Source organism: Thamnophis elegans, chromosome Z (assembly GCF_009769535.1).
Source record: "Thamnophis elegans isolate rThaEle1 chromosome Z, rThaEle1.pri, whole genome shotgun sequence".
Lineage (NCBI taxonomy): Eukaryota > Metazoa > Chordata > Lepidosauria > Squamata > Colubridae > Thamnophis > Thamnophis elegans.
Window position 1 is genome coordinate 121365207 of NC_045558.1, and position 25900 is coordinate 121391106.

Sequence of the window (25900 nt, forward strand, 5' to 3'; positions counted from 1 at the left end):
TCAAGTCCGATTGAAATCCTGTCAAGATAGAAATTCAAAATGCTTTAATTATGAAGGAAAGAAAAACTTTACTGATTTGTTCCAGAGTAGCCGAAGCTCAGTGTCAACAGAGGCATTTAAAAATGCCACACTCTAAATCTTTTAGGGAATGTACTTTTCTAAAATACCTTGTGTTGCAAGCAAAGAAAATTAAATGGAAAACTGTCGCTTTTTAACTTGTAAATATATTGCTAGGCCCCAGATAGAACAGGTAGTAAGAATGGTAGCTGGCTTGTAGAAAATTGAAAACGCACTTATTTGTTTAGAAAAAGATGGAAGAAGACATCCAGGGAAACAGACATCATCCAGGGTGCTGGCAGCTAGTGTCAAGGATTAATACCTTGTCGATTTGGTAAACAAACCAAATTGCTTTAATGTTTGATGGGCCTGTGTAGTATTTGCAACATTAAAATATAGAGAGTAAGACCCATTTTCTTGGCCTTCTGAGTAGTTTGCAGTTTATTTATAGAAACTTTCTCTTGATTTTGCAGAATCCTTTTGCCTTGTTTGGCCAATCAATTTCTTCCCAAAGATCTAAATCCTGTGTTGCTGAACCATTTAGAAGCAATTGCCAAAAAAGGTAAGTTGTTATCTTTCCCATATGTGAGCCCCTCAGAGACGAGAGTGTAATGGTCTGTGAGAATAACTTTGAGGAATAGAAAGAAGAGCTACAACTAAAACAATAGTAGTGTTGTCTTGGTTTGTGGCTCTCATTCATGTTCGTCGAGGTAATTGTTATATCCCATTAGAGTCGTTGGGTACAGTTTTATCGAGTTGACAGCAGCTCCCACCATCAGTGGGATATTGTTGCAGAAGATGGAGTTAATTGAATATACCTGAAGGAGAATATGAAGCATGCCCATGTGGACACAGCAACCAGCTACCCTCTGAGATACCATCCTCTAGAACAGGGGTCTCGAACCTTGGCAACATTAAGACTTGTGGACTTCAACTCCCAGAATTCCTGAGCCAGCAAAGGAATTCTGGGAGTTAAAGTCCACAAATCTTAAAGTTGCCAAGGTTCGAGACCCCTGCCCTAGAACACAGGGGTCAAACGCGATCATATCATGTGAAATATTTTGACATATCACAACATTTTTTGCCTTTGTGGCCCGGGGGTGGGCATGGCCTGCGCATGATGCATCCAGCCCACGGGTGACCAGTTTGACAGGCCTCCCGTATAAGAATGACAGTTAGCCTTTCCACATTGCAATTGCTGCTCAGTGTAGGATACACCTGACTTACTGGTGCACGTAGAAGCAGGAAATCATTCTCCTTCCTGTTTTTTGTGGTTCTGTAAGGCAGAGGATTTGTCTTCCTGGGATTAAGGATTTTCTTCCGATAGAAAACAAAGAGCAAATGAAACTTCCTCCTGAAGGAAGTCAAAGACTCTTTCTGGCAATTATAGAGTCAACTAGATGCTTTGACTTCTGGCCACAAACTGCCTTCAGAGGTCCTTTAAGTATGTGAGACTGTCAGATCCATTTTGGACCAGGCATAGAGTGCATGTAAAAGTGCTACTCACATTCCAACAGCACATCCACATTCTCCTGTTAGAATCTTCCTCCTCCTCCTATCATCAATCATCATTATTTTAGCCACTGCAGGATGAAGGCCTCTTCCACATGTTTCCAACCAATACAATCCTGAGCTTTCTTTTGCCAATTGGGCCTGCAATACTTGCTGATGTCTTAACACCCTCTGTGTTCGGGCAGGTCTTGTTGCTTCAGTGAGTAATTCCAGGAGTGGGCTTAAATTTTTTTAGCAAGGGGTTCTCTGTCTGGTTGCTGGGTGGACGTGGCCATGGTGGACGTCTCCTACTCGGCCTCTTGCACCAATGGGGGTGGGGTGTTTTTGCCCTCCCCGGGCTCCGGAGGCTTTTCTCTAGCGTCTGGGAGGGCGAAAACGTTCTCAGGCTCTGGAAGCTGGAAACGGGCTCGTTTCCGGCCTTCCTGAACTTCCAGTAGGCCCATTTTTCACCCTCCCCGAGCCTCTGCACACACCCTGCACATACCTGCATCCAAAATGGGTCATGTGGGGACTCCTGGGAGGTGTGTGTGTGGCGGGGCCACCCAGGAGTGGGATTTGGGAGTTGTCCAAACTGCACAGAATCTTAGCTAGAGTTTCTCCCGAACCCCTGCAAACCCCCAGCAGCCCACCCCTGGGTAGTTGCCCTACAGCCTACAGAGAATGAAGGCTGTTTTTGAGGTTGTATTGGCATGTGGAAGGAATAGTTGGTCCTATGTGGGTTGGAAGATGTGATTGGTACTAGTCTGGTACATCCATCATGGCCTGTTTGCCTTGGGAGACCCTTCTGGACGTATACATGTCCGATGACATAGACCACCCCTTTTATGATCAAGGCCTTGATGTGTCAAAGGAGCTTGTGTGGGTAAATGAAATTGTGGTGGCCTTGTTAGAATCATCAGCTGCAATTAGCTGGAAAAATAGTGGGGTACCTATAGAAGGTAATATTTGTAGCTCAGGGTTGAACTGTAGGTTCTTAGTGCTAAGGGGTCCTTGGGGCACTGAAGATGTTACCTACTTGGGTAATGAAATGTCTGTGGGAAAACAATCGTGTCAAGAGACCTCCAAGGACCCCACAATAGTGTGATCTCAGGCCATTCACAGACCCCTGCAGTAGAGCCTTTATCCCAGACCAAAAATACTTCTGTAGCTATTTAGCTCCAGCTGAGATGTCTCAAAGGTGCTTTTTCAAAAGGCAATGGGACTTTGTTTTCTCCTTGAAGAAGATGTTTCGCTTCAAGCTTCATCAGTTCTGATTGGATTGGGAGGGTGGGGGGAGGAAAGAAAGATTAATTCTGAAGTGAGAACTAACCAGAATTGACTTCAGAACGAATCCTTCCATCTTCCCCACCATCCAGTCGGAACGGATGAGACTTCTTGAAGGAGTGGGAACATTTCTTCCTCCAGCTGCCTTTTGAAAAAGCACCTTTGAGACAACCGTGGCCCTGGATGACTGGGAATCTCCATTGACATTCCTCTGACAGAGATGCACAAACATTGGTATTTGATCCTTGTGTCTTTCCTGTCTCTCTAGGGCTATTCAAAAATCTGGTCTCCTTGAATCGAGCCATCATTGAGAAGATTCTTCCTGGAGCTCTCCCAAGAAATTGGGTGAACAGCAAGTCTGTTCCTGTTATTTGGAAGCCCGGTGCGCACCCTGACGAACCTCCCTTTGAGTGGCTTTTTGCTTTCTGGACTTTCCTGACACGCCATGCTTCTTCCCTGGAGCCCTTCAAGGGATGCCCAATCATACCACTGACTCCTCTCTCCAGTTCTCTTGGTAGCATTCAGTTGGCTCGGATTTTGCCTCAACCCACCCTCATATTCCAGAGGCATAATGGGCAGTGCTTGCCAGATGCGGTGGCTAGTATTTTGGAAGTGTTGGGCTGCACCGTGATCCAGAAATGGGACTCCAATTGGTCCCACCACCAGCTGGAAGAATATGTTCTAGAGCCCACACCTAGCAATGTATTACAAGCCTTTGTCCATCTGGGGTTAGCAGATGTAAAAAACCACCTGACATGTTTGTCGGCCTGCCAAATTGAAAATTTGAGTGCTTTTTTCTCTACGGCTGCCTCATTCTCTCGAAAAGATATCGGAGTCCTCACTAATTTGCCACTGTTCTTCAAGATGCCTTCTCTTCTTCCTCCTCCCAAGCCAGGCTTGGTATCAGCCCAAGATTATTTGGCTTTAGAAAAGACTTTGGTTCCACCAGTGCCTACCCATCTCCTGACCCCGGAGCCTGTGCTCTTGTGTCGCAATGAAGCTGAACGAAGCTTGCTTTTCAAAATCCGTGGAAAGCTTCTGGGGACGCCAGATCTGTGCCTGCTGTGTGTCCAAGCAATGAAGAAGGGGTCCTATGCCAATCGGGCTGAGGATGCCAAGCAATTCATGTTGTGGTTACTGCACAATGGAGACACACTCTTTCACCAGAGCCAAAAATTACAAGCTTTGTGCCGGGATCTTCCATTTGTGGATTGCGGATCGACAAAATTGCTCCCTCCCTGTCATCTCTATGACCCAGAGAACCACACCTTGCTGGCTTTATTAAGACCCAGCTGCTTTCCCAAAGGGCCCTTTCAGGAGCAAGCAGTGCTGCGAATCCTTCGTATGCTGGGTCTGAAATCGGAGCTCGGTGCTGTCTCTCCAGCAGATGCAATAATCGCTGCACAGGAAGTGAATGTAAGTGAAACGGCAACTGCCAAGGCAAAATCCCAGGCCCTCATCCGGGTTTGCAACGAGAGTCCTCTACTGTCGCGCTTCTCTCCTGAGATGCTAAAGCAGCTGAGGTCCCTGCCTTGGGTCCCTGCCATCAATTCCTCTAAACGTGGACCAGCTGGAGTCTTCCTAGCACCTGAATCAATCCGCTCAGAGAAGTATGCAGCTCTTGTAGGACAGGTCATGGGACTGACAAATGCTTTTTGGCCCCACGCTGCAGAAAAATTGGGCCTGGAATGTTCACCGCCTCCAGAAAAGGTGATGGAAAACTTAGCGGAATTGGTACAAGCCTATTGCTCTAGAGAGACTCCCCGGATAACTGAACGGTTGTGTAACATCTATCAACACATGCAACAGAATCTCTGTAATTTCCAACATCCGCCCTCATGCCCTTCAGTGTGGAATGGGAACGGCTTCTCGTGGCCAGCAGATGTGGTACTGTCCTTTCCTAACGATTTGGATTTTGCGCTCCTGATGCCACGAGTTCCTCCTGACTTCCAAAAATACAGGCTGCTTTTTGCAAAATGGGGTGTCCAGCAGTCACCCAGCGAGGAAGATGTAGACCGGGCTCTTCGTAAGTTGGCACAACAAATCAATGCCAGACCAAAAGGGGGTACGCAGGCTGAATTATTCCTCTTCATCACTGCCTTGGACTGGCTTAGCAATCAAAGTTATCACGGGGGAGAAGAAATGCTTATACCTGTGCAAAGCGTAGGCTTGGTTGGTTTTGCTCTTCGCCCTGCCAGTTCAGCACTGTATTGTGACATGGATCGTGCCCACCTTGCTGATTTGGGAGGAGACCTACCCTTTTCGGTGCATGAATCTGTTTCTTCTGCCACAGCTGCTTTCTTTGGAGTGGAGATGCTGAGTACCAAGTTGTCAGGCTTAGAACTGTTCGAAGCTTGGGGGCCTTCAGAGCCCATCACTCTCCGGATCCGTAACATCCTTCGGGAGTACAGCCAGGATGCTGACGTGTTTCAGGAACTGCTGCAGAATGCCGAAGATGCTGGGGCTCGGACTTGCCGCTTCTTAATAGACTTCCGGCAACATGACACTACTAAAGGACTTCTGGATCCTGGCATGGCTGCCTGCCAAGGCCCAGCCCTTTGGGCCCAGAACGATGCACTGTTTACTGAGGCAGATTTCTCCAACATTACCCAACTAGGTGCTGCCACCAAGGAGCACCAGGAGGACAAGATCGGCCGCTTTGGCCTAGGTTTCTGCACTGTCTACCACATGACTGATGTGCCTTTCCTTCTCAGTGGTCACACCATCCTCATCTTTGATCCCAATATCACCCATCTCCAAAAACATATCTGTGGTTCAGCCCGACCGGGCATCCGTTTGAAGTTAACCTCCAAAGTCGCCGCTTCGTTTCCAGAGCAATTTGGGCCCTTCAGAGGGATCTTTGGATGTCGAATTGGGGAGAAATATCAAGGCACTCTGATCCGTTTGCCTTTCCGCACCGAACAGGAGGCCAAAGAATCTCAGATCTGCTCTGAGCCATTTGGACGCATGCGGATCAAAGGACTAGGAACTAGCTTCCAGGAGATGTCCCAGTACCTGCTGATTTTCCTACACAATGTGCAGGAGGTATCACTCTCCTGCCTTGCACATGGTTCCAGTTCTCCAGAAGCTGTCCAGCCACTGGCGATAGTAAGCAGAGAAGTACTGAATGAGGTGGGCTTTCCTATTATACAATTGAGAACAACATGGCGGTCAGCTGTGGACACGCAGCATTTTCTGCTCCATTCATGTTCAGCTAATGGACAAGCCAAGGAACTATTCAGAAAGGGAAGGCAAAAGGGTACCCATTTATTGCCGCCTTCTGCTAGGGTAGCATTGCCAATACGGCCTAGTACCACTGTTGGACGATGGCTCCCAGATATAAGTGGTTTTAAAGGCCGTGTCTTTTGCTTCTTACCTCTTCCCATTGAATCAGGTCTCCCACTGCATCTCACAGCCCCCTTCGCCGTGCTTAGCAATCGCAAAGGACTCTGGCACACTACAGAAAAGGGCCAGTGGAACACAGCACTGCTACGAGATTCGGTGGCAGCTGCATTGCTTGGGGCACTAACTCAGCTCCGAGACATGTACAAACAAGAACTGCTGGAGGACTATAAGTATTATGATTTTTGGCCTGATGTATACAGTATAAAGGATCCTTTCACTGAAGTAGCCAAAGCCTTCTATCAAGCACTAATTGATGGAGTAAATGGGGAGCAGCCAGCTCTCTTCTCTGATGGACAAAAATGGCGCCCACTTAATCATGCTTGCATTTTGGATGACGATATCATTTGTGAGACGCAACTGAGTTCTATAGCAGTCAGAGCCTTCTCGTTACTCTTACCAGAACCACAGATTGCAGTTTCTCTTCCAGAGAAAGTTAAATCAAGCTTCAAAATCTACACCTCGGGAAACAGCTCAATGCTAAACACTTATAATTGGGCACGGTTCCTTCGGGAGCTTGTTTTACCCAATCTTGCTAAGCTTGCAGTGCCTGATCGTAATGCCCTGATTCTTCATGCCCTAGATATGAACGATGCCAGGGTGAATGAGCGCCTGAAGTCCCTTCCTTTCATCCCTACTACTCCAAATAAAACGCTGAAAACTATTAAAGAACTTGTACACCCAAGGGGCCGTGTGGCACCTCTCTACGGTCCTGATGATGGCTGCTTTCCTATGGGTGAAGAGTTTCTGAAGCCGGAGAGGCTGTCGCGCTTGGAACAACTTGGCATGACCAAAGATTGGGTGGCAATGGAGGAACTGATCAGCCGAGCCCGAACTGTGGAAGCTTTGTGGCATCAGAACCCTGACAAAGCATGCCGGAGAATCTGCTGCATCTTGGAACTCCTTGATGGCCATCTCCAGGAAAGTTACGGAAATACTACCCAGGTTTTGTTTAGAGATATTCCCTTTTTGCCGGCAGTATTTCCTGGGAATATGCATAAAATCTGCTGTCCCAGTGAGATTTACCACCACAAGCAGTATTCCTTGGTGCATCTGATTGAACCAATCCTGGACAAGGAAGCTCTTGGGGAAAGCGCCAAGCTCTCTACGGAGGTAATGGAATTCCTAGGAGTGAAATGCAAACCACCTGTAGGTACAGTGCTAAAGCAACTGGAGAAGGCGTCATTTTGTTCCAATGCTCTCTCTAAGAAAAAGCTGGCTAAGATGGTACAAAGTTGCTATGCTTTTCTGAATGATGTAGTCCAGAACAATCAAAGTAGAGTAGAGGTGGCGCAAAGGGCACAGATGTTCCCCTTCGTCCTGGTCAGTGCTGGGTTTGTGCCGGTGTGTAAAGTGGCTCACAATCTGGCTTTTGATGCTACGCCATACCTCTTCAAATTGCCTGAGGAGTATCAGCAAGAAAAGAATCTGTGGGAGTGTATCGGTCTGCGTGACATATTTACCTTGGATGATTATGCTTCTGTCCTGGAAACCCTGGCCAAGGATGCAGCTGGAGAGCCTCTTTCTGTAGAGCAACTAATAATTGTACTTAGTTTGATCAATGCAGGGCTTGCTGGAGTTTTGCCAGAAAATCAACCACTGGATTCTTACTTGTCCCAGAAAATGTTTTTCCCAGACCAGTACAAAATCCTACGACAATTGCCTAAGCTGCTTTTTGATGATACTCCATGGCTCCCACGTAAGAGTGGAACACCGTTCTGCCATCATAGGATTCCACGAGAAATTGCTGTGCGCTGCGGCATGTCGACCTCAAAGCACCGTGCTTTGGAGAGGTGCCGGATCCTGACGCCTTCTCTTTGGAGCACACATTTTGGAGCTAAGGAAGACCTGTGTACCCGTTTGTCTAACATCCTCCGGGAGTATTCCTCTTCACAGGATGTGCTGAAGGAGCTGCTGCAGAACGCTGACGATTCTGGTGCGAGCGTCATCCATTTCCTTTGGGATCGCCGCCAGCATCCAACAGAGCGTGTCTTCAGCGATGCGTGGAAGTCCCTTCAAGGCCCAGCCCTCTGCATCTATAACAACCGGACCTTCCAAATGAGCGATATTGAGGGGATCCAGCGCTTAGGCTGTGGCGGCAAAGGAGGAAGGCAGGATGCTGTAGGAAAATACGGTCTGGGATTCAACACTGTTTACCATTTGACAGACTGCCCTGCGTTTGTCACAGGGGATAGAACACTATGTGTCTTTGACCCCACATTACTTTACCTCCCAGAATCCGATGAGGTCTCACCTGGTGCACAGTACAACCTCACAAACGATTTCAGAGATACCTTTTTGGATGTTTATGACACCTTTTTGCCTGACGTGTTTGAGCTGAAACAGGGCACACTTTTCCGGTTGCCCCTGCGTACTCCTGCAGGGGCGGACACCTCTCGAATTTGCAAGAATTCAGTGTCTGAGAAATATATGGAGAATATGCTGGAGGCTCTTAAAGAAGATGCAGAATGCCTCATGATGTTCCTCAATCACATCCGCACTGTAATTTTCTCTGTAATGGAGGAGAAAGACACGAGTCCCAAAGAATTGTTGCGGGTTGAAACTGAAGGAGGGGAGACTGGGAGGCTGGAGTACCAGAAGCATCTGCAACAGGCAGCTGCAGCAGGAGGCCTGGAGATGAGCAAACCAGTCACTGTCTTCTACAAAATGAAGATCAGCACTAATCTCTCGTGTGATAGCAGCACCTGGTGGGTTGGAAGGCAAATTGGAATGGACAGCACAGAGACCATAGAGGGCATGCTCCTCCCCTATGGTGGTGTGGCTGCTTGTCTTAATGGAGAAGCATGTGGGAGGGCTTTCTGCACCTTGCCTCTGCCAGGAAGGACAGGCCTTCCCATCCATGTCAATGGGAACTTTGCTGTTGATTCGGCTCGGCGTGACTTGCGGAAGGACCTCAGTGAAGAGGATGTCAGTTCAACCTGGAATAAGTTACTCATGCAGTTTCTGCTGGCCCCTCTATATGGCCAGTTACTTAAAAACCTGTGCCAGACACTGGGGAGGGAGCCATTGAAATTCTACACACTGAAGGCTTGTAATGATCATCTTGCTTTGAAATATTTGCAATATTTCCCAATTGTGACCAAGGATGTAGCCCCTGTTTGGCAGCACCTAGTGATCCATCTGTATAAACTGATTCACAAAGACCAGCTTCCATTGTTGCCAGTCTATCAGAAAAATGTTAATTACAAAAATGGACCAGTAAGTGAAACGATAAGTGTGTGTTGGAGTGCACCCAGAGCAGAGGATTCCAATAGAGACCCCTATTTCCTGGAGGAGAGAATAGAGGATAAACTTCTTGAGCGCACTCTACAGGAGCTGGGTATGAGCTTGATCCCTGCCTTTAAACAGCTACAAGAGATACATAAGCAATTTGTCATGGCAGAAATTGATGTACTGACTCTCAATTCTCCTTCCCTCTGTCATTTTTTGAAAAGTCTGCTCAATGTCTTACCATGCCCTCTAAATCAGACTGCTCTAAAGAATCGTGCCAACTGCTCTGCTCTCCTAACCTTTTCTCTAAGTGGTTTGGGTCCTGATGATGTGAGTTGCGTGGAAGGACTTCCATTACTGGTGACCAATGACAAAATACTGAGATGTTTCAGCCAACAAGAACCTGTTTATGAGAATATCTGGGTTTCTAAGCTTTTCCAACATCGGCAGCACTGCTTTTCTACCTTTGTAAATCAGCGTCTATTAAAAATGGGGTTCCTGAAGGAATTTACTCTACATGAATCTGTGGCTTACATCCAGGAGATGCTGACACTGGATAGCTGGGGCAATGATCGCAAAAGCCAGAGGAGCTGGTTAAGGGAAGTGTGGAAGTTCTTTGAAAATCAAATCTGTGTCCCAGAGAAGGAAAAAATGAACCAGTTATTTGAAAATTTCATTGCCCTCTTCAGAGGGTGCCCTCTGCTCCCTGTCCATGGTTCCAGTGAGTTGATTCCTCTTGAATCCCTTGGTACATTGATGCCTAATAACTTTAGCCCAGTTTGTGAAATTCTTCATAAACTGGGCTTTGCCAAAATAGATTCCTCCCTGCTGCCTCCAGCGTTGACTATAGACTGCATCTATCCAGAGCTGCTAAAGATTGAAGACCCTATGGTAGTACTAGAACAATTGTCTATCCACAGTAGCTTATACTGGGATAGACTCAAACCCTTGGATTTTTGTTTACTCTTGGACTTCCTCTGTAGGGATCTTGAAAAGCTAAATAATCAAGGATCATTAGCAAAACTGAAAGCTTTGCCTATATTTGAGACATATCAAGGAAAACATGTATCATTAGTTTCATATGAAAAAGTGTATCGCCTGGTATCCAAAAATCCAAAGCTCTGTGAGAACTTTATGGAACTTTATGAAATGGATGCAAGGACTGTTTTACTGAAGGACACCCTTTGGAATCAAAGTGTGAGCAAGTGCTTGGATATTGAAGAATTGAATGATTTCCAACAGTTTATGCAGATTTTGCCTAGGGTACCCAGTCTTCCTGAAGCCCAAGTACTGGAAGCCTTGAAGTTGCTGTTCAGCATCAAATCACAGTATAATGAAGACTACAAGACTCATAAAGCAGCTGTGGTGTCAACATTCAAGTCTTTTGCCTTCATTCGGGATAAGGACAATGTGCTGCGTCTTGTATCATACTTCTATCAGGATGGTGACATTTTTAAAGAGTTGGGATTGGGCGCTCGATTTGTACCATGGCAATTTTATGATTCAATGCATCCATTTGAAATATGGGAAGTGAAGAGTTTTTTATTGCACGTGGGCTTGCAGAACGTGGTTTCTGAGGAAGATTTTTTAAAATGTGCAGCCCAGGTTGAACAAGAGGCATTCAGCAGCGATGCCACTTCTAAAAATGTCAGAAAAAAAAGTAAAGCACTCTTGAAATACCTCTTTTCCAGAAAAGAAGATGAGCTGTCTAATTCCTTCCTGGCAAAATTGTCCAAGATCCGTTTCCTTGTACCACGTGTCATCAATGATAAACTCTGTAGGCTTCACTTGCCATACGCTCCTTACAAAGCTCCAGTGGCACCCCACGGTTCTTTGTACTGTTCAACACCTCTTGAACTCTTTTGGACATCAGCAGTTACTTTCTCTTTTGATGACTATGTAGGCAAAAAAGAGCAGGATGTTCTTCAAAAACTCGGAGTGATATGCAAATTACCTACCGAAGTGGTGTTGAAAAATTTGAGCAATGTATGTCAAGTGACCTGTGACACCCTAGAAAAAAAGGAAACCCGGGCAGAAGTTCTAAAATTAATGTATAGTTTCCTCTCAGATGAGAAAGAAATAGATGTGAATTCCCTTAGAGGACTTCCTGTGATACTGACAAATGATAATGAAGTAGTTGAGGCAGAATATGTGGTGGTCCATCTGCAGCGCTCAGATGACTTTCGGCCATACCTCTACTTACTGCCGTCCAGGTTAGGGTCATATATAGATCTCTTTGAGAAGTTTGGAGTGCAAACTGAGGCAACCATCTATCATTATGCCAGTGTTCTGGCCAGGATCTATGAAGAGACTACAGAACGGATGAAACTGCAACCCAATCTTTCTAAAGCAGTACTCAGAGCTACTCAGTTCCTCTTCCAGCTCCTGGAAGAAGCAAAAGAGCTAATAGATTTCTCAAAGCTTCAAGAACTTTATCTCCCTTGCATTGATGGGAAGTTATATCCATCAAACACTTTAGTATTTAGCCACTACCAATCTGGCCAAGAACCCCTTGCTTTGAAAAACAGACTTCGCTTTCTGATCGATCTCTCTGAATGCTCCATATCAGCGGACAAGTATAAGCAGTGGAAACTTCTGTGCTTCCTACCTAAAAACCTTCGCCCCACGTATTTCCGTAACATTGTTGAAGATCAACTAGAAGAGTCTTCTCTGAAACTGTGCTTCTATCAGGAACATTGTGAGTTTCAGAACAGTCTCAAAGAACTTCTGGTTTCTCTTGAATTCCAGAATGCGTTGATTGCACTACTGAAATGGCAGAGTGCAACAGAGATAGAAGAGATGAATGATGGACTCTTCTCTCCAGATCAGCTAGAAGTGGTGTGTTATGAAAAGCTCTTCACTGTAATGGTCCACAACACTGAACGTTTGGAAGGAACTCAACGTGTCAAGACAGTGTATGTTGCAAGATTGCCAGATGACATGACAAAGATTTACCTTACTCACCAGGAAAACATGAGTCTGAAAGAGGGAGTCCATATTTGCTCAGTTCTAAGTCAAGAGGTTAATATGCTTTTGGGAGAAAAGCTTCATCAGAATGCTACAGGGATTCTCATGGAGATTTTAGCTTGCAAGGAACCTAAAGATATTGCTGCAGTCCTAGAGAAGCACAGTGTGCCCCTGTGTCAGCAGGCAAACCTAAAGGCTTATGACCTTCCTCCTCCAGGAGAAGACATCCCTGAGGAATGGTACGACAGCCTGGATATGAGCATTCTGCATACCTTTGTGAAGGGAGATTATGTGGGCTACCTGGATTCTTCCCAACCCAACGAGCATTACCTGTATGCTGTTGTCCTTGAAGTACTTGAGTTGCAGAAGAATGGTGCTGGTCAAATACACACATACCGCATTGACTTGGGAGGAGGTCGGCAAGAAGAAGTGACTGCATATGACTTGTACCACTTCAAGAGAGATAAGCCAGTCTCCAGTTCAAATAAAATGGTTATGCTGCCCCTAGGTTCCACTGATGCTGCCCAGTTGGCAAGACCGAATATGAATGAGTATTGGCATCAACGGCCACTGAACGAGGTCAAGAAAGAGATAGATGAGTGCCTAGCTCAAGTTTGGAGACTTTCAGAAGAGGAGAAGAAGAAAGCCCTTAGAAGATTATATCTGCGTTATCACCCAGATAAAAATCCCGGTCAAGAAGATTCTGCTAACGAACTCTTCAAGTACCTTAAAGAAAAGATCAAGGAGATGGAGAAGGGAATGTGGTCAAATGGCTCCGGTGGAGGATCCAAAAGTAGCAATTCCCATCGTAGAAACTTCTCAGACTGTTGGAGTCAATGGGATGAGCAAGCTCATCAACATCAACAGAAGCACTATGAATTTACCAGCCAAAGGTGGCCTGGAAGAGGAGGAGGTGGTGGAGGAGGAAGAAGGAGAGGGGGAGGATGCAGCAATTACAATTTCTGGTCATACTATCACCAGAGTGGACCAAACTCTTCAAGATCACAGCCAAAGCACTGTTTCCTAGAGGCAAAGCGTTGGCTCCGGCAAGCAGAATGTGATCTGCAGGTAGCAGCCAGCATTGCTGGAAATGGCAGCACTGAATGGCTGCTTTATATGGTTTTCCAGGCTATGGAGAAGACACTGACAGCAGTTGAGTACAATCAGGGAGGCAGCTTCGAGAGGAATCTCTCTCTTCCAAAGCTGGCTGACAAGGCAGCGTCTTATGGATGTGAGCTGGCTAAGCTCCCTGAGAAGATAGAGATGCTCAGGAAGCACGGCGTGGATGACAAGGTAACACAGTATCCCAAATATCACACTTTTCCCACCATTCCTCATGAGGCCTTTTCTGCCTGCAAAGAGCAGGATGTGCTACTGTTAGCTTGGGAGATCTTAAACATGGTAAAGAGTTGGCTTGACCGCTAAATAAATCTGGAAATATTAAAATATTAAAAGCTGCGAAAGACCATTGTGTATGTAATGCAGCAGTGCCTGTAAAGAAAATTTGCAGATAGTTGCTATAAAATGAGAAAGATTGTTCTTTAGAGGGGGAAAAAATAGCCTCAGAGAACCTGGGTTTTTTTTTGTAGATGGTAAAATAATGTGTCTATGAAAATAGTATGCATATTCTTTCATGCTGAAATTATTTGCCTTTTAATAAATTGCTTCAATAAACTTCATTTTCTAAAATAAATAATGAATTGTATATTTATGGAGGGGAGCAAAGGGAATTATTACAGCCATAGGTTCCTTGATAGAGATTTCATTTCCTCTTTATCCCTATTTGATTCTTCTATAACCGTGACAGCGAATCTATGGCACGCGTACCATAGGTGGCACGCAGAGCCTTATTTGCTGGCATGACAGCCCTTGGCTCCAGTGTGCATGCCGGCCAGATGATTTTTGGCCTTTCGGAGGGCTGAGGGAGACCGTTTTGGCCCTCCCCAGGCTCCAGGAAACCCTCGGAGCCTGGGTAGGGTGACACCCCCTCCCCCGCAGGGGAGTAACTTGCGTAGGTTGGGGTTGCACCTGCAAGGTTGGGTGGGCACACGCATGTGCGCAATAGCCTGCATACACAGTTTTATTACACCTTTAGAAAAAGGTTAGCCATCAATGTTCTATAAGGTCAACCCCCAGTTGACGTCAGTACCCAATAACTAGAAGTAATAGGCAGTGTTTTTTCCCCAATGGATGCGCTTACAGAAATCGTCATGACTAAGTGAGAATGTGGCAACAAGTCGGTGTGGATTCTTCGTGTCAAAATAATTTCTTCCCATGATCTGTCCCTCATCTGGTCCTTCAGGTTTTCCAGTGGTGCACCACTGGTTGCTGCTGGTTGTTCAATGGTTGTTGAGGACTATCTATATCGAAATGTCTTACATTTTGGTTCTCTATTTACAGGGATGTGCGTACCTATTTTTTAATATACATTCAGAAAGGTAGTCTGTAGTTTATTGCACATCTTGATTTGGCTACAGGGTAGAATTTGCATTTCAGGAATTTGCATTTCACATACTCTTTCACAACCATTTGGGATCAACTGACAGTGAAAAAGTGTAATCCTGCTTGGCCCTTCTGGAGATTTATTATAGTTTTGCAATTGGGAGTTTGAGATGTGATTGAAAACACAGAATCCAGTCTTCTGATTTCTAGTGAAGATAGCAATTAATACTATAATTTTTAGCAGTACAAGTGATTTTATTTAGTGCACCGTTAACTAGTGCAGTACAATTAAGATTGGCCTTAAGGAATCCTAGATTGGACTATAACCAATTCCACCTTGTCAAAATAAATCGGGCTATTCAGCAAAAGCACAACAAATGGATTACAGCGATCCAAGTTACCTTGAGGTAAGATGGGCAGCCTATAATTTTTTATAAAAAAAATAAATAATAAACATCTGCAGGGCTGTATATTGGAGCTGTCATCCTGCACTGGCACTAAACAATAGAAGTTGCCTGAGTTTTAGCCTAGGTACACACCTGGAGCAAGTGTTTTTGATATCCCTGTCCAGCTACCATTACTTCACATTGCCAAGAATTGAATGGTGGTTGAGCAGCCTTCCCTCACCACAAGTGTCATTGTCTGCAACAGAAACTTTGAATTTTTTTAGGGTACGGTGTTTATGCTGTTGACACGTCCTTTAATAGGTGGTGTTGAGGGCAGCAACAGCTTCAAGGTTGCATATCGCACTGCCTTGTGTGATGTAGGGGTTGTATTTCCTAGCCATCTTGCGGTGAGGTCCCAAGGCTTCTACTTGCTCTGGAAAAACAAGTGTTCCTAAACTCAAATGTTCTGAATACCCAACAAGGTCAAATCATGCTCCAATTAACAATGATGTTGGGCTATGTGGACATAATGGGGGCCAGTAGCTGTTGCCTTCCTGTTTCATCTACCATCAGATTGGCCAGTATCTAGGGAAATTAGTTTGTGAGTGAAATGTCCCAGAGGTCCATACAACATTGAAGTAGCTCAAAGTGGGCTTTGAAAGACCCCTGCCCACCAGCCTCAAAGGAACTTCAACAATGCCACTGACGAGAGAAATTCTAAGCTCACATTAAATGGTTTCAGGGACCCACACATCCTCAGCAAATATATTGGGTTTTTTCATGAAGTTGCCAGTTGATAAAATGCTTTTAATCTGCCCTACATCTAATCTGCATTTAACATTTTTTTACCCTATCTGCCCCACCCAGAGTCATCCCAATTAGAACCCTACTCAGTCCACCTTATGTATCTTAGGAAGTGAGCTGGAGCTCATGAAATCCTATTTATTTATTTGATATATATATATATCCTACTTTTATTATTTTCACATTCACTCATAAATGAGGAAGGCCTGTTTGTTAGACATCAGAATAACAGCAGATGGCAAATTCCATGTTTAATGAAGCAAAAGAGCAGAGGATAAAGCTTATTTTGTCCTTGTATGGTTCCCATTGTGTAAATGATCAGTCAACCCAAAGTTTTCCTACACAAGTAGTCCTCAACTTACAACAGTTCATTTAATGGCCATTCAGTTACAACAGCACTGAAAAAAAGTGACTTATGAACCTTTTTCACATCGTGACATTTGTAGCATCCCCATGGTCAGATAATCAAAATGCTTGGTAACCAGTTCATATTTATGACAGTTGATGTGTCCAGGGATCATGTGATCAGCTTTTGTGATCTTCTGACAAAGTCAATGGGGAAGCCAGATCCCCTTAACAATGTTATTAACCACTGCAATGATTCACTTAACAACTGTGGCAAGAAAGCTTGTAAAATGGGTCAATACATTTCAGGAAGGGATTCTGTAATCTTGTCTTTGCCCCCCAAATGAAGAGGTTGGAGTGCCAGATGAAGGGGGGGGGTTCTGAAGCAAGTTATAAAACTAACCTCATCTTGTCACCCCTGGCAACTGTCTCAATGCACTTCAACATGGACCATATGTACAGTACAGTGGGGGAGGGGGATAAAGAACAAATATGAAAAGGGATAAAGGGATAAAAAAGGTTAAGTGTTTATAATTTTGCTTTACAAAGGCTGCTTCCCTTCCCCACCGTCTCTTTAGCGAGAGGGGTGGCAAGTGGGGTGGGGGAGAAGTGAGAGGCATGGAGCGAGACATGGCTTCTCTTGTCGTCTCTTCTCCCCCACTCGCCGAGCATGGCAGGCTTCCTCTGCAGCTCCCAAGCCAGGGCAGAGAGGAGGCAAAAAGCTCACCACTGGGGATGAATCGGATGCTTCACTGGAGAAACTGCCCCACACCAACCCAGGCTTCCTAAATTTCTCACTCCTCAGATTGTCCCCCTCGCAAAGAAAGCCCAACCCAACGCAGGGCGGTGACAGGACACGTCAGAGCAGTGCGGCCAGCCGCTCAGCCGGTGCAAAGAACAGGGAGGGGAGGCGATGGGGGCGACAGGACATGCAGTCCCATGCTTGCTGCCTCCTGCATCCCCAAAATAATAAGACACCCCCCCCCCGATAATAAGACCAGTGCCATATTTTGTGGATCAAAATAAAATAAGACCCTGTGTTATTTTCGGGGAAACACAGTAGGGAGAGAGAGTGTACAGAGGTAGGTAGGGGGGGGGAGAGAGAGAGAGAGAAAAAAACATAGTAGGTAGCTAGGGAGAGAGTGTGCGTGCGTAGGTGGGTAGATGGAGAGAGAGAAATAGAGGGAGAGAAATAGAGGGAGAGAAATACAGTAGATAGGTAGGGGGAAAGAGAGTAGTTAGGTAGGTATGTAGGTAGATAAAGGGAGGGAGAAATAGAAATAGAGAGAAATACAGTAGGTAGGTAGGGAGAGAGAGTGTGTGTAGGTAGATAGATAGGTAGGTAGAGGGATAGAGAGAGAAAGAGACACAAATGTTTTTTCCCTTGCGGTCTGCATTGGGCTCTTGATCGCAGCAGCACTATGGCCAGCCCTTTTTTGACCTGGGTTGTAGTTATCCCAATGACCTTGCTTTCGAGGGTCGGTGCATTGCTCTACCTGATCAGCAACAAATTCTTCAAGTGTAGTAAAGGGAGGATCATTGTCTTGATTATTCTTCCTGTAAGCGTCACACAGATCGGTCCATCAATCATTGAACCGTCTTGAGAGTTTTCTCATGATAATGTTCTGTATGCTGTACTTGTCAAAGCATGTCAATCCCTTGGTTTTGGGATCCTCTTGAGTGGCCCGTAACTCCGAGAGGAGGGTAGAAAACTTCCAAAACTCCTGAGGATCATTCGTACTGATATTGAGGTACTCAACGACCTGTTTCAAGAGTGAGGACTCCATGAGCATGGACAAACCAAACTGTCGATCAAGTACTTTCCAAGCGTGTTCACAGGCTTTGACTGCATCATTCAGATAAGTGTAGCTATTGTGTAGACCTTCGGCCTAGCCAAGCCATCATATGTATGATCTCGTCGTCAGGTTCTATCTTCTCGGCACGGATAGCATGTTGGAAGATCTGCCTCCACACCCGATATTCTTGGCCTGGTGTGTCAGAGAAATTCACTACCCTTCTAGATGCCAAGTTTGCCTTCCTCTGACAAAGTTGCCATTCTGCCCTCGGGTTATATGCTGGGAGAGATGGTAAGGTGTGCCCTACGGATTTGGTGGGATCAGGATCAGTGGCCTCCCATTGGTTCAAACAGGCACAGTCCGTAGGAGTAGACATGGTTGCCGAGGACAGATGGTATTTTTCTACAAGAAGGTTCTGTGCAATTTCATCTTGTCAGGGTGCGGACAAAGGTTGCAGCTCTGCAGACTGATCATGTTTATTGCTCTGTTTGTTCGCTGTAGACAACCAATACTGAGTTTGTGTTGTGTTTAGGCATGGGGTTCGGCATGTCTGACTCTTCTGCCATGGTTGGAGAAGATTCTATGACTAAGATTAGTTCAGGAAATTTCTTCTATGTGTTATGAATTTTTGAGTTCAATTCACTTTTTGGCCACTAGGGTGCATTGCAAGGCTTTGTAGGTGCAGGCGCAGTTCACATGTTGGCTGCTAGGGTGCATTGCAAAGTTGTAGGTGCAGGCACAGTTCATATGTCAGCCACTAGGGTGCGGTGCAAGGCTTTGGAGATGCAGGTGCAGTTCACATGTCAGCCACTAGGGTGCGTTGCAAGGCTTTGGAGATACAGATGCAGTTCACTTGTCAGTTGCTAGGGTGCCTTGCAAAACTTTGTAGGTGCAGGCACAGTTCATGTGTCAGCCAGTAGGGTGCGTTGCAAAACTTTGCAGATGCAAGGCGCAGTTCAGATGTCAGCCACCGGGGTGCGTTGCAAGGCTTTGGAGATACAGGTGCAGTTCACTTGTCAGCCGCTAGGGTGCATTGCAAAACTTTGTAGATGCAAGGTGCAGTTCACATGTTAGCCACTGGGGTGCGTTGACCTAAAATACTGGATTACAGTTTGTAGAGGAGCCACCAGAGGGCGCTGTTTGTGACTAATGTTTGGAGTGATTGGTAATGGTGTTTTTCCTTGTTGAGGGTTGCAAGTTAACTCTCCAGTTTTGGAATTCCTAAGCATCTTTACCCGGATTTGGAACCCGTCTTGGATCTTGCTAGCTTGGTACCTCCGAAAGAGGTTGTGCCTTTTTCCAATAATTCATAAACAATAGTAACAAATCAACAAGGTCATAACTGCAGGCCTTTCGGCTGGACTGCATCTGACTTGTGGCCATTCAACTGCCAGATGGCTTTGCACACACAAAGTAAATTGAAGCTGGGATTGTTGGGGCCTCTTTATTGTCTCTTGTTGCCAGGACAACTCATCAGTAAAGTTCAAAGGACTTGGGAGGTTGGATCTGGGCTAGCTGACCTCTTACTTATTCAAATTCCGTTTCCATGGAGACCTTTCCATGAGGCTTTTACAACCACTTAAGGAGTAAGGCTTGGAATTTGCTTTGATTCACTGCACCCGGTTTCTCTTTGTTAGGCTGCTGTTTGCCTCCAAGCCACTTGCGTTTGGTCTTAATAACAGCACATCAGACTGGATAGGTTGGGAAGGGGGTGGGGGATTGCTTTATCATGCGATTCCTGGGTCCCTTCCCCTGGAGCTCAATTAGAAACAAAGTTGACCTTGCTTTCAAAGAGGGAGAGAGAGGAAACATGCTTTTCTAACTCTGCAGGATCTGCTTTCTCAGTACACCAGAGGAGAAACAAGAGTCCAGCCTGTAATCATTCTTCCACAAACAAAAACAGACTTTTCGGAGCAGATTGAGCCAGCTAGGTTGTAGAGGATGCTTCTCTCATTCAGCTCTTGGCCCCCTTTTGGCACACTTTCTTAAGCACAACAAAGTCCTTCATCTCAGGAGAATTAATCAGCCTTTGTCACTGAAACGGGATGTTTCTCTTTGCTCCAAGAGGGGGTGGGGGGAATCCAGGCAGCTGTTCTCAGTTAAAATGCAAATGGAGTTTGGGATTCAACTTCAAAGTCCTTTTACTCGAGGGGAACTCAAAATAACATCATCTTTTTACTCGAGGGGAGCAAAAAAAAATCAACATTTATTTACTGTTCTACCTCTGGCGTTGTAGGCTTGCTGGGACATGCAGTTAAGCTTAGGAATTCAGATCAAGTTTATTATCAGGCATTTTTAATAGCAAAACTTACAGTTCAGTGTTAAGATACTTTTGACTTTCCATAATCTGTCCCATCATGTGGTGTAAAAGATGATGATTTTGTGTTGAGCAGAGATACAGACACTACTATTCCGGTTCACAAAGGCATTTAAACTGACCGGCTATAAACTTTGCACAGGGCAGAATGCCCCAGTGGCCAATCAGAAACACAGATGTGATCACATGTTATGGAACTACATTTCCCACAAGGCAGTCTCTGCCTACATTACCCATGAGGTAGTTTCTTAAAGGAGACGGTTCTTAATTCCTACACTAGCTATATAAAAAAAATGGCGCCCCGTTGAAGACTCTGTTCACCTGCCCACAAGGAACATGCCGCTTCTGCTCCTCCTTGCCCACAGAAAAGATGGGGGAGGAGCGGGGGAGGAGCATCCTGCTAACTTCCATTGAGGTTGGATTGGCGGGTGGGGTGGGGGGAGAGTGACTGTCGCCAGAGGTCAATGCTTCCTCGCGGCGAACCCCTTAATCAGCTTCTGGGGGAGGGGGTGTGTGAGGGCAGATGCTCCCTGTCGCCGCCCGTCGAAGGATCTGCCCTTCACTAAAATGTCGGCGCCGATAAGAAGTTGTGAGTACTGTAGACGTTGGGAGGAGAAGGGGGGGGGACTGAGAGGAGAAACACCCCCCCCCGTGCCTCTAGTTAGCCCATGGAGCAACAAGGGGAGGGGGGGCGCCTGGGTTGCCAAGGGGGGGAGGGAGTTAGAGAGAGAGAGAGTTTTGCAGAGTCAAGAGTTCGGATCCTGGGTTCCCCAAAAGTGCCTGTGCAGAGAGGCAAAGCTAGGATCCCTGCAAGAGACTTCTGACCCACAAAGCACTGTAGGGAACAGCAAAGGGATCCTGGTCTAAAAACTATGAGCTAGTAGGAAGGATCCCTCAATTCCTCCCCCCCACCCGCCGCCCCCAATTCTGTCGGGAGTCTAGACCAGCGTTTCCCAACCGTGGCAACATGAAGATGTCTGGACTTCAACTTCCAGAATTCCCCAGCCAGCTGGGGAATTCTGGGAGTTAAAAGTCCGGATATCTTCAAGTTGCCAAGGTTGGGAAACGCTGGTCTAGACAAAAGTTGGACTTCAACCGGCTGGGAAAACCAGAGCTGGCCGTGCTTAGCTGGAGGTTAGGCAAACTGCAGCCCAGGAGCTGGGGGGGGGGGGGTGTTTATGGGGGAAGGGTGCAAAAAACACTTTTTGGCATCTTCAGCACAAAGGAAGGACTTGAGGGGTCTTTTCGTTTGAGGTCAAGAAGAGAAAAGGGGTGGATTCCTTCAGATAAGAAGTGTGGGTGGTCACGATCCCAGAATTTGGTTTGCAGTCTTTCTCCTCCTCTTTTCCCCATAACAACAACCTTGTGAGGTGGGTTGGGCTGAGAAAGGAAGGGTCTGCCTGGAAGTCACCCAGCCAGTTTTTCATGCTGCTTCTGGTTTCTAGGCCATTGTTGCTTTAAAGTATTAAATTGACTTTGGGTCGTCCCCCCCTCCCAGTGGGTTAATGATAGAAAAAGCATTCACCTGTGTTTGTCAACCTTAGCAAGCTTGAAGATGCGTGGACTTCAAATCCCAGATATCCGCTGGGGAATTTGGGGAGTTGAAGTGCACACATCTTCAAGTTACCACGGTTAAGAGCATAAGCATAACCAGCAAAGGTGAAGTGCAGAAGTTACATAGGGAGGCTGGGGCTTTGAATTCTCCCCCCCCCCCAAAAAAAAGAATAAATGGTCTTGTTTTGTTCTTTTCTTAAATATTTTTTCTACTGCTTGGAAAGGCTGCTTAAGAAAGTGTGATTTGTTTAGGCAAAATTAATATTTCATGTGTGTGTTTATTTAGGCATTGTTTAAAATTTTGTCCCTTTTCAGTTATTCCCCTCCCCCTTCGATGTACATAAGTGTGGAAGACAGCAAAGATCTCACTTCATAAATTATTCTCTTTCTTCTTGTGCATCTGTTAGAAGACTGTAGTTGGTGTAAAGGTGAATATCCTGAATAGGAAACTTCAAGCCTCAACTTTTGAAAGAAAAACAGCTGTTAGAATCTCCCTGGTATAGGATGAAAAAAATTTGGTTGAATAGCATGAGACCTTCCGGACACTTTAAGGGCAAGGATTTGCTTCGTGCTTAAACCTTGTAAGCACAAAATAAAGTGTGTGTGATTTTGTGTGTGCCCCACAAACCTAGAACCCTTAATTCCATTCAAGAAAATGAGGAATTGAAACCAGTTAACTTTTCTCCAACATCACAACTCTCTGTGGTACTGCTCTGTAGAAAATTTTGACTTTCTACAGTGTCCTATTATACCAAGATTTTCCTGCATCAATTCATTTATTGTAGCCAGGAACAAATAAACACTGAAGATTTCCTACATTTATGTTTAATATTATATGCTACTTTAGGAAATCTGATGGCATTAACAAGTATTGAGATTTTTTTTAAAAACGTTGACTTGTTTCCATTGTTTGGGAGTAAAAGCATTAACTTCTGCCTTACCTTAATTAAATGATTGCAACAAGAGAAGGGACTCTCAAATTAATTCCATGTATAGAACTTCCTACCATATTTTCTTAAGCTTTTCAATGAGCTATCCAAAAAATTTTTATTACTTTTTAACAGTCATTTATTGGTCCAGATGATGGGTTTACAGGTAGTCCTCAACTTAAGACCAATTGTTTTAACAATTGTTTGAAGTTAGACAACTTTAGAAAGGATGCTATCAGCCCGCAAAACACCACTAAGCCATCATAAAATCCCCCGTCCCCCAGTCACATGGCAACATTTCCAGTGCTTGGAAGCTGGTTTACATTGGCTGCTATGTCCTAAAGTCATGCGACTGTGATTTGCGACAGTTTCTGGCAAAAAAATCCCCACATTTGGGAGTATGGATTTACTTAACAACCACTACAAAATGGTAAAAAATAAGGTTTGGTTCCATTGATGTGACCGGAATGACTTACAACCAAAATTCCATTCCCAATTGCGATCATAAGTCGAGGGTTACCTGTACATTGGGAGAAGGGAGCTGTCCTTATTGGGGATTTGAACTCAACTGTTTGTGAAGTCCTTCAGCTCTGGCTCTCTTCTTACTGCTCTCTAGAACTACATTGGATAGATGGAGAGCCATGTTGAAGCATGGCCAGAGGGCCAGCATTCCCAGGAGGCTCCAGGAGTTCGGACGGCCCCTGGAACTGAGGACGAATGTGCTGTTCTCTACTCAGATGCTGAAGACGACCCCTCACTCTTGACGGTCAATGGAGCAGGCCCCCGAGCCCCCTTCCATTGCTCCGAATGTGACAAGAGCTTCCGCTACCGTTCGGACCTGCGCCGCCATTTTGCTCGACACACCGAACTGAAGCCTTTCCAGTGCCCTCACTGTGTCAAGAGCTTCAAGCATTCTTTCAACTTGGTGAACCACATCCGGAGTCACACTGGGGAGCGCCCCTACCGCTGTACCATGTGCCCCAAGGGCTTCCGGGACTCCACAGGACTTCTTCACCACCAGGTGGTCCACACTGGAGAGAAGCCGTACTGCTGCCATATCTGTGAGCTTCGTTTCTCCTCCCGCAGCAGTTTGGGCCGCCACCTCAAGCGCCAGCACCGGGCATCTCCTGCCACCGCAGCCCCTCAAGCGCCTACTCCGCGCTGCCTGGCCTGCGGCAAAGAGCAGAGTCCCTTGGGGCACCTTTGCGCTGCTGGCCGAGGCCGGGCTGCCCCTTTTGGTTGTGGGGCCTGCGGGCGGCACTTCCAGCTAGCCTCTGAACTTCGCCGTCATTGGCTGGCTCATACCGACATCAAACCCTTTAAATGTCCAGATTGCGAGAGAGACTTCAATGCTGCGTCCCTCTTGGAACGCCATAAACTCACTCATGCCAAGGACAGGCCCCCGCCATGCCAGCTTTGCTCCGAGAAAGCTCAGAAGAGGGATGGGCGGATGCTGGAACTGAAGGGCATGAAGGAACAGCCAAAAGGAGGTGAGCAGGAGGAGGAGGAGGAAAAGCAGCACAGCAGAGGCTGCCCATCCTGCCACTCTCCTGATACTCGTCCTCCGGACACGTTGTACCAGTGCGAGTGTGGAACCTTTTTTGCCAACAGTAGCACCCTTGCAGCTCATCTGACCGCACATGGAGGCGAGCCCTCTTTCACCTGTGGCATCTGTGGCCAGCCCTTTGTGAACTTGCAGGCCCTGGAGGAGCACCAGCTGAGCCACGCTGTGTCCACAGCCCCAGTGCCAGGCCCGGGCAGCGAACTAGAACGTCACCTGTTGCCCCAGCTGGATCTCCGGACATTCCCCAATCAGCCCGGCAAGAAACTCTACAAGTGCAGCGAATGTGAGAAATTCTTCCGCAGTCCTCGAGATCTGGACCGTCACGTCTTGGTGCACACCGGTGAGAAACCCTACCAGTGCACTGAATGCGGGAAGTTCTTCCGGCATGAATGTTACCTGAAAAGACACCGTCTGTTGCACAGTGGCGAACGTCCTTTCAAGTGCACTGTCTGCCACAAGGGGTTCATCACCCTGAGCAACCTCTCCCGCCATCTCAAGCTGCACCGAGGGATTGACTAGGAGGGCTGTCCTGAACTCCTAAGAATAACCCTCCTTCCCCAGCACTACCGCCATCCCACAGTGGCAGCCACAGATGTTCCCGTTTTGGAGGTAGACTTCTGCCTGATGTTTTCGAACTCTGCCTGCCCTCACCCTCCTTCCTAGTTCAGTACTTTAGGGCAAGGACTTGAAATGAAAGGATAAAAAATATTATTATTATTATTATTATTATTGTTATTATTATTATTATTATTTACCAATGTTCCACTACTGTTAATAGAATACATTGCACATGCTTGGCAAATTATAAGGTGTGTCAGGGAGAGAAGAATATCTCCCTGTTTATTGCCCTGATCGGTTTCAGAAAGTTTTTGATTTCAGAACAGGAATATTCAGAGCACGGGAAGAAGGTATAACAGGAAAAACCCCTTGGTTTAAGTGTCTAATGCCTGAAGGTACTTATGTCTGGGTGAGCTTAACAGTGCTGAAATGACTTTGGCCAATAATCCTGGAGAAAGAGCTTTGGGGCAGAGCCATTCTCTCTCTCCAAAGAATGAGGAAACTTAGTTGGATATTTAAAGAGGCAGAGTACTTCTTCACCCATCAGTATTTCCCAATCACTTCAGTACTGGGATCTTGTACTAAAAGGCAGCACAATTGGCCAAAAAGATAAATGTGCACAAATCTGACATGCATCATTCTTTAGTCTGTGTAATTTTCTTTCCTTTTTCTTTTGCCATTCTGTCCTTGATAGGACTACGGTTAGATGTACTTTCTGTTCCTCAAGGTAGAGAAATCTTATGTCCCCTCATAATAACCATTATTTCCAAGGT

The 25900-nt window shown here is 46.0% G+C and overlaps 2 protein-coding genes across 7 annotated transcripts in view; both read left to right on the forward strand.

The window, feature by feature from the left end:
* Positions 1 to 14119, forward strand: part of LOC116521031 (sacsin-like) — a 41324-nt gene extending 27205 nt beyond the window's left edge. The window contains exons 7-8 of the mRNA XM_032235637.1: positions 531 to 619; positions 3101 to 14119. Coding sequence (XP_032091528.1) covers positions 531 to 619; positions 3101 to 13857 — 10846 coding nt within the window. The 3' untranslated portion in view covers positions 13858 to 14119. The remainder of the gene's footprint in view (positions 1 to 530; positions 620 to 3100) is intronic.
* Positions 14120 to 20846: 6727 nt separating this feature from the next.
* FIZ1 (FLT3 interacting zinc finger 1) lies at positions 20847 to 25726 on the forward strand. Of its 6 annotated transcripts, XM_032237637.1 has the most exons (3): positions 20847 to 21111; positions 22484 to 22504; positions 23622 to 25726. In XM_032237637.1, exon 3 carries the CDS (start codon positions 23637 to 23639, stop codon positions 25086 to 25088), a length of 1452 nt encoding a protein of 483 aa, XP_032093528.1. In that variant the 5' UTR covers positions 20847 to 21111; positions 22484 to 22504; positions 23622 to 23636; the 3' UTR covers positions 25089 to 25726. The 6 variants fall into 6 exon arrangements, with proteins under 6 accessions (XP_032093528.1, XP_032093524.1, XP_032093525.1 ...); XM_032237633.1 differs by having other exon boundaries at positions 20848 to 21111; positions 22392 to 25726; XM_032237634.1 differs by having other exon boundaries at positions 20848 to 21111; positions 22484 to 25726.
* Positions 25727 to 25900: the final 174 nt, after the last annotated feature.

Bases quoted from the DNA above. Each gene is read 5' to 3' on its own strand.
- FIZ1 (XM_032237637.1), top strand. From the start codon at position 23,637: ATGGAGAGCCATGTTGAAGCATGGCCAGAGGGCCAGCATTCCCAGGAG.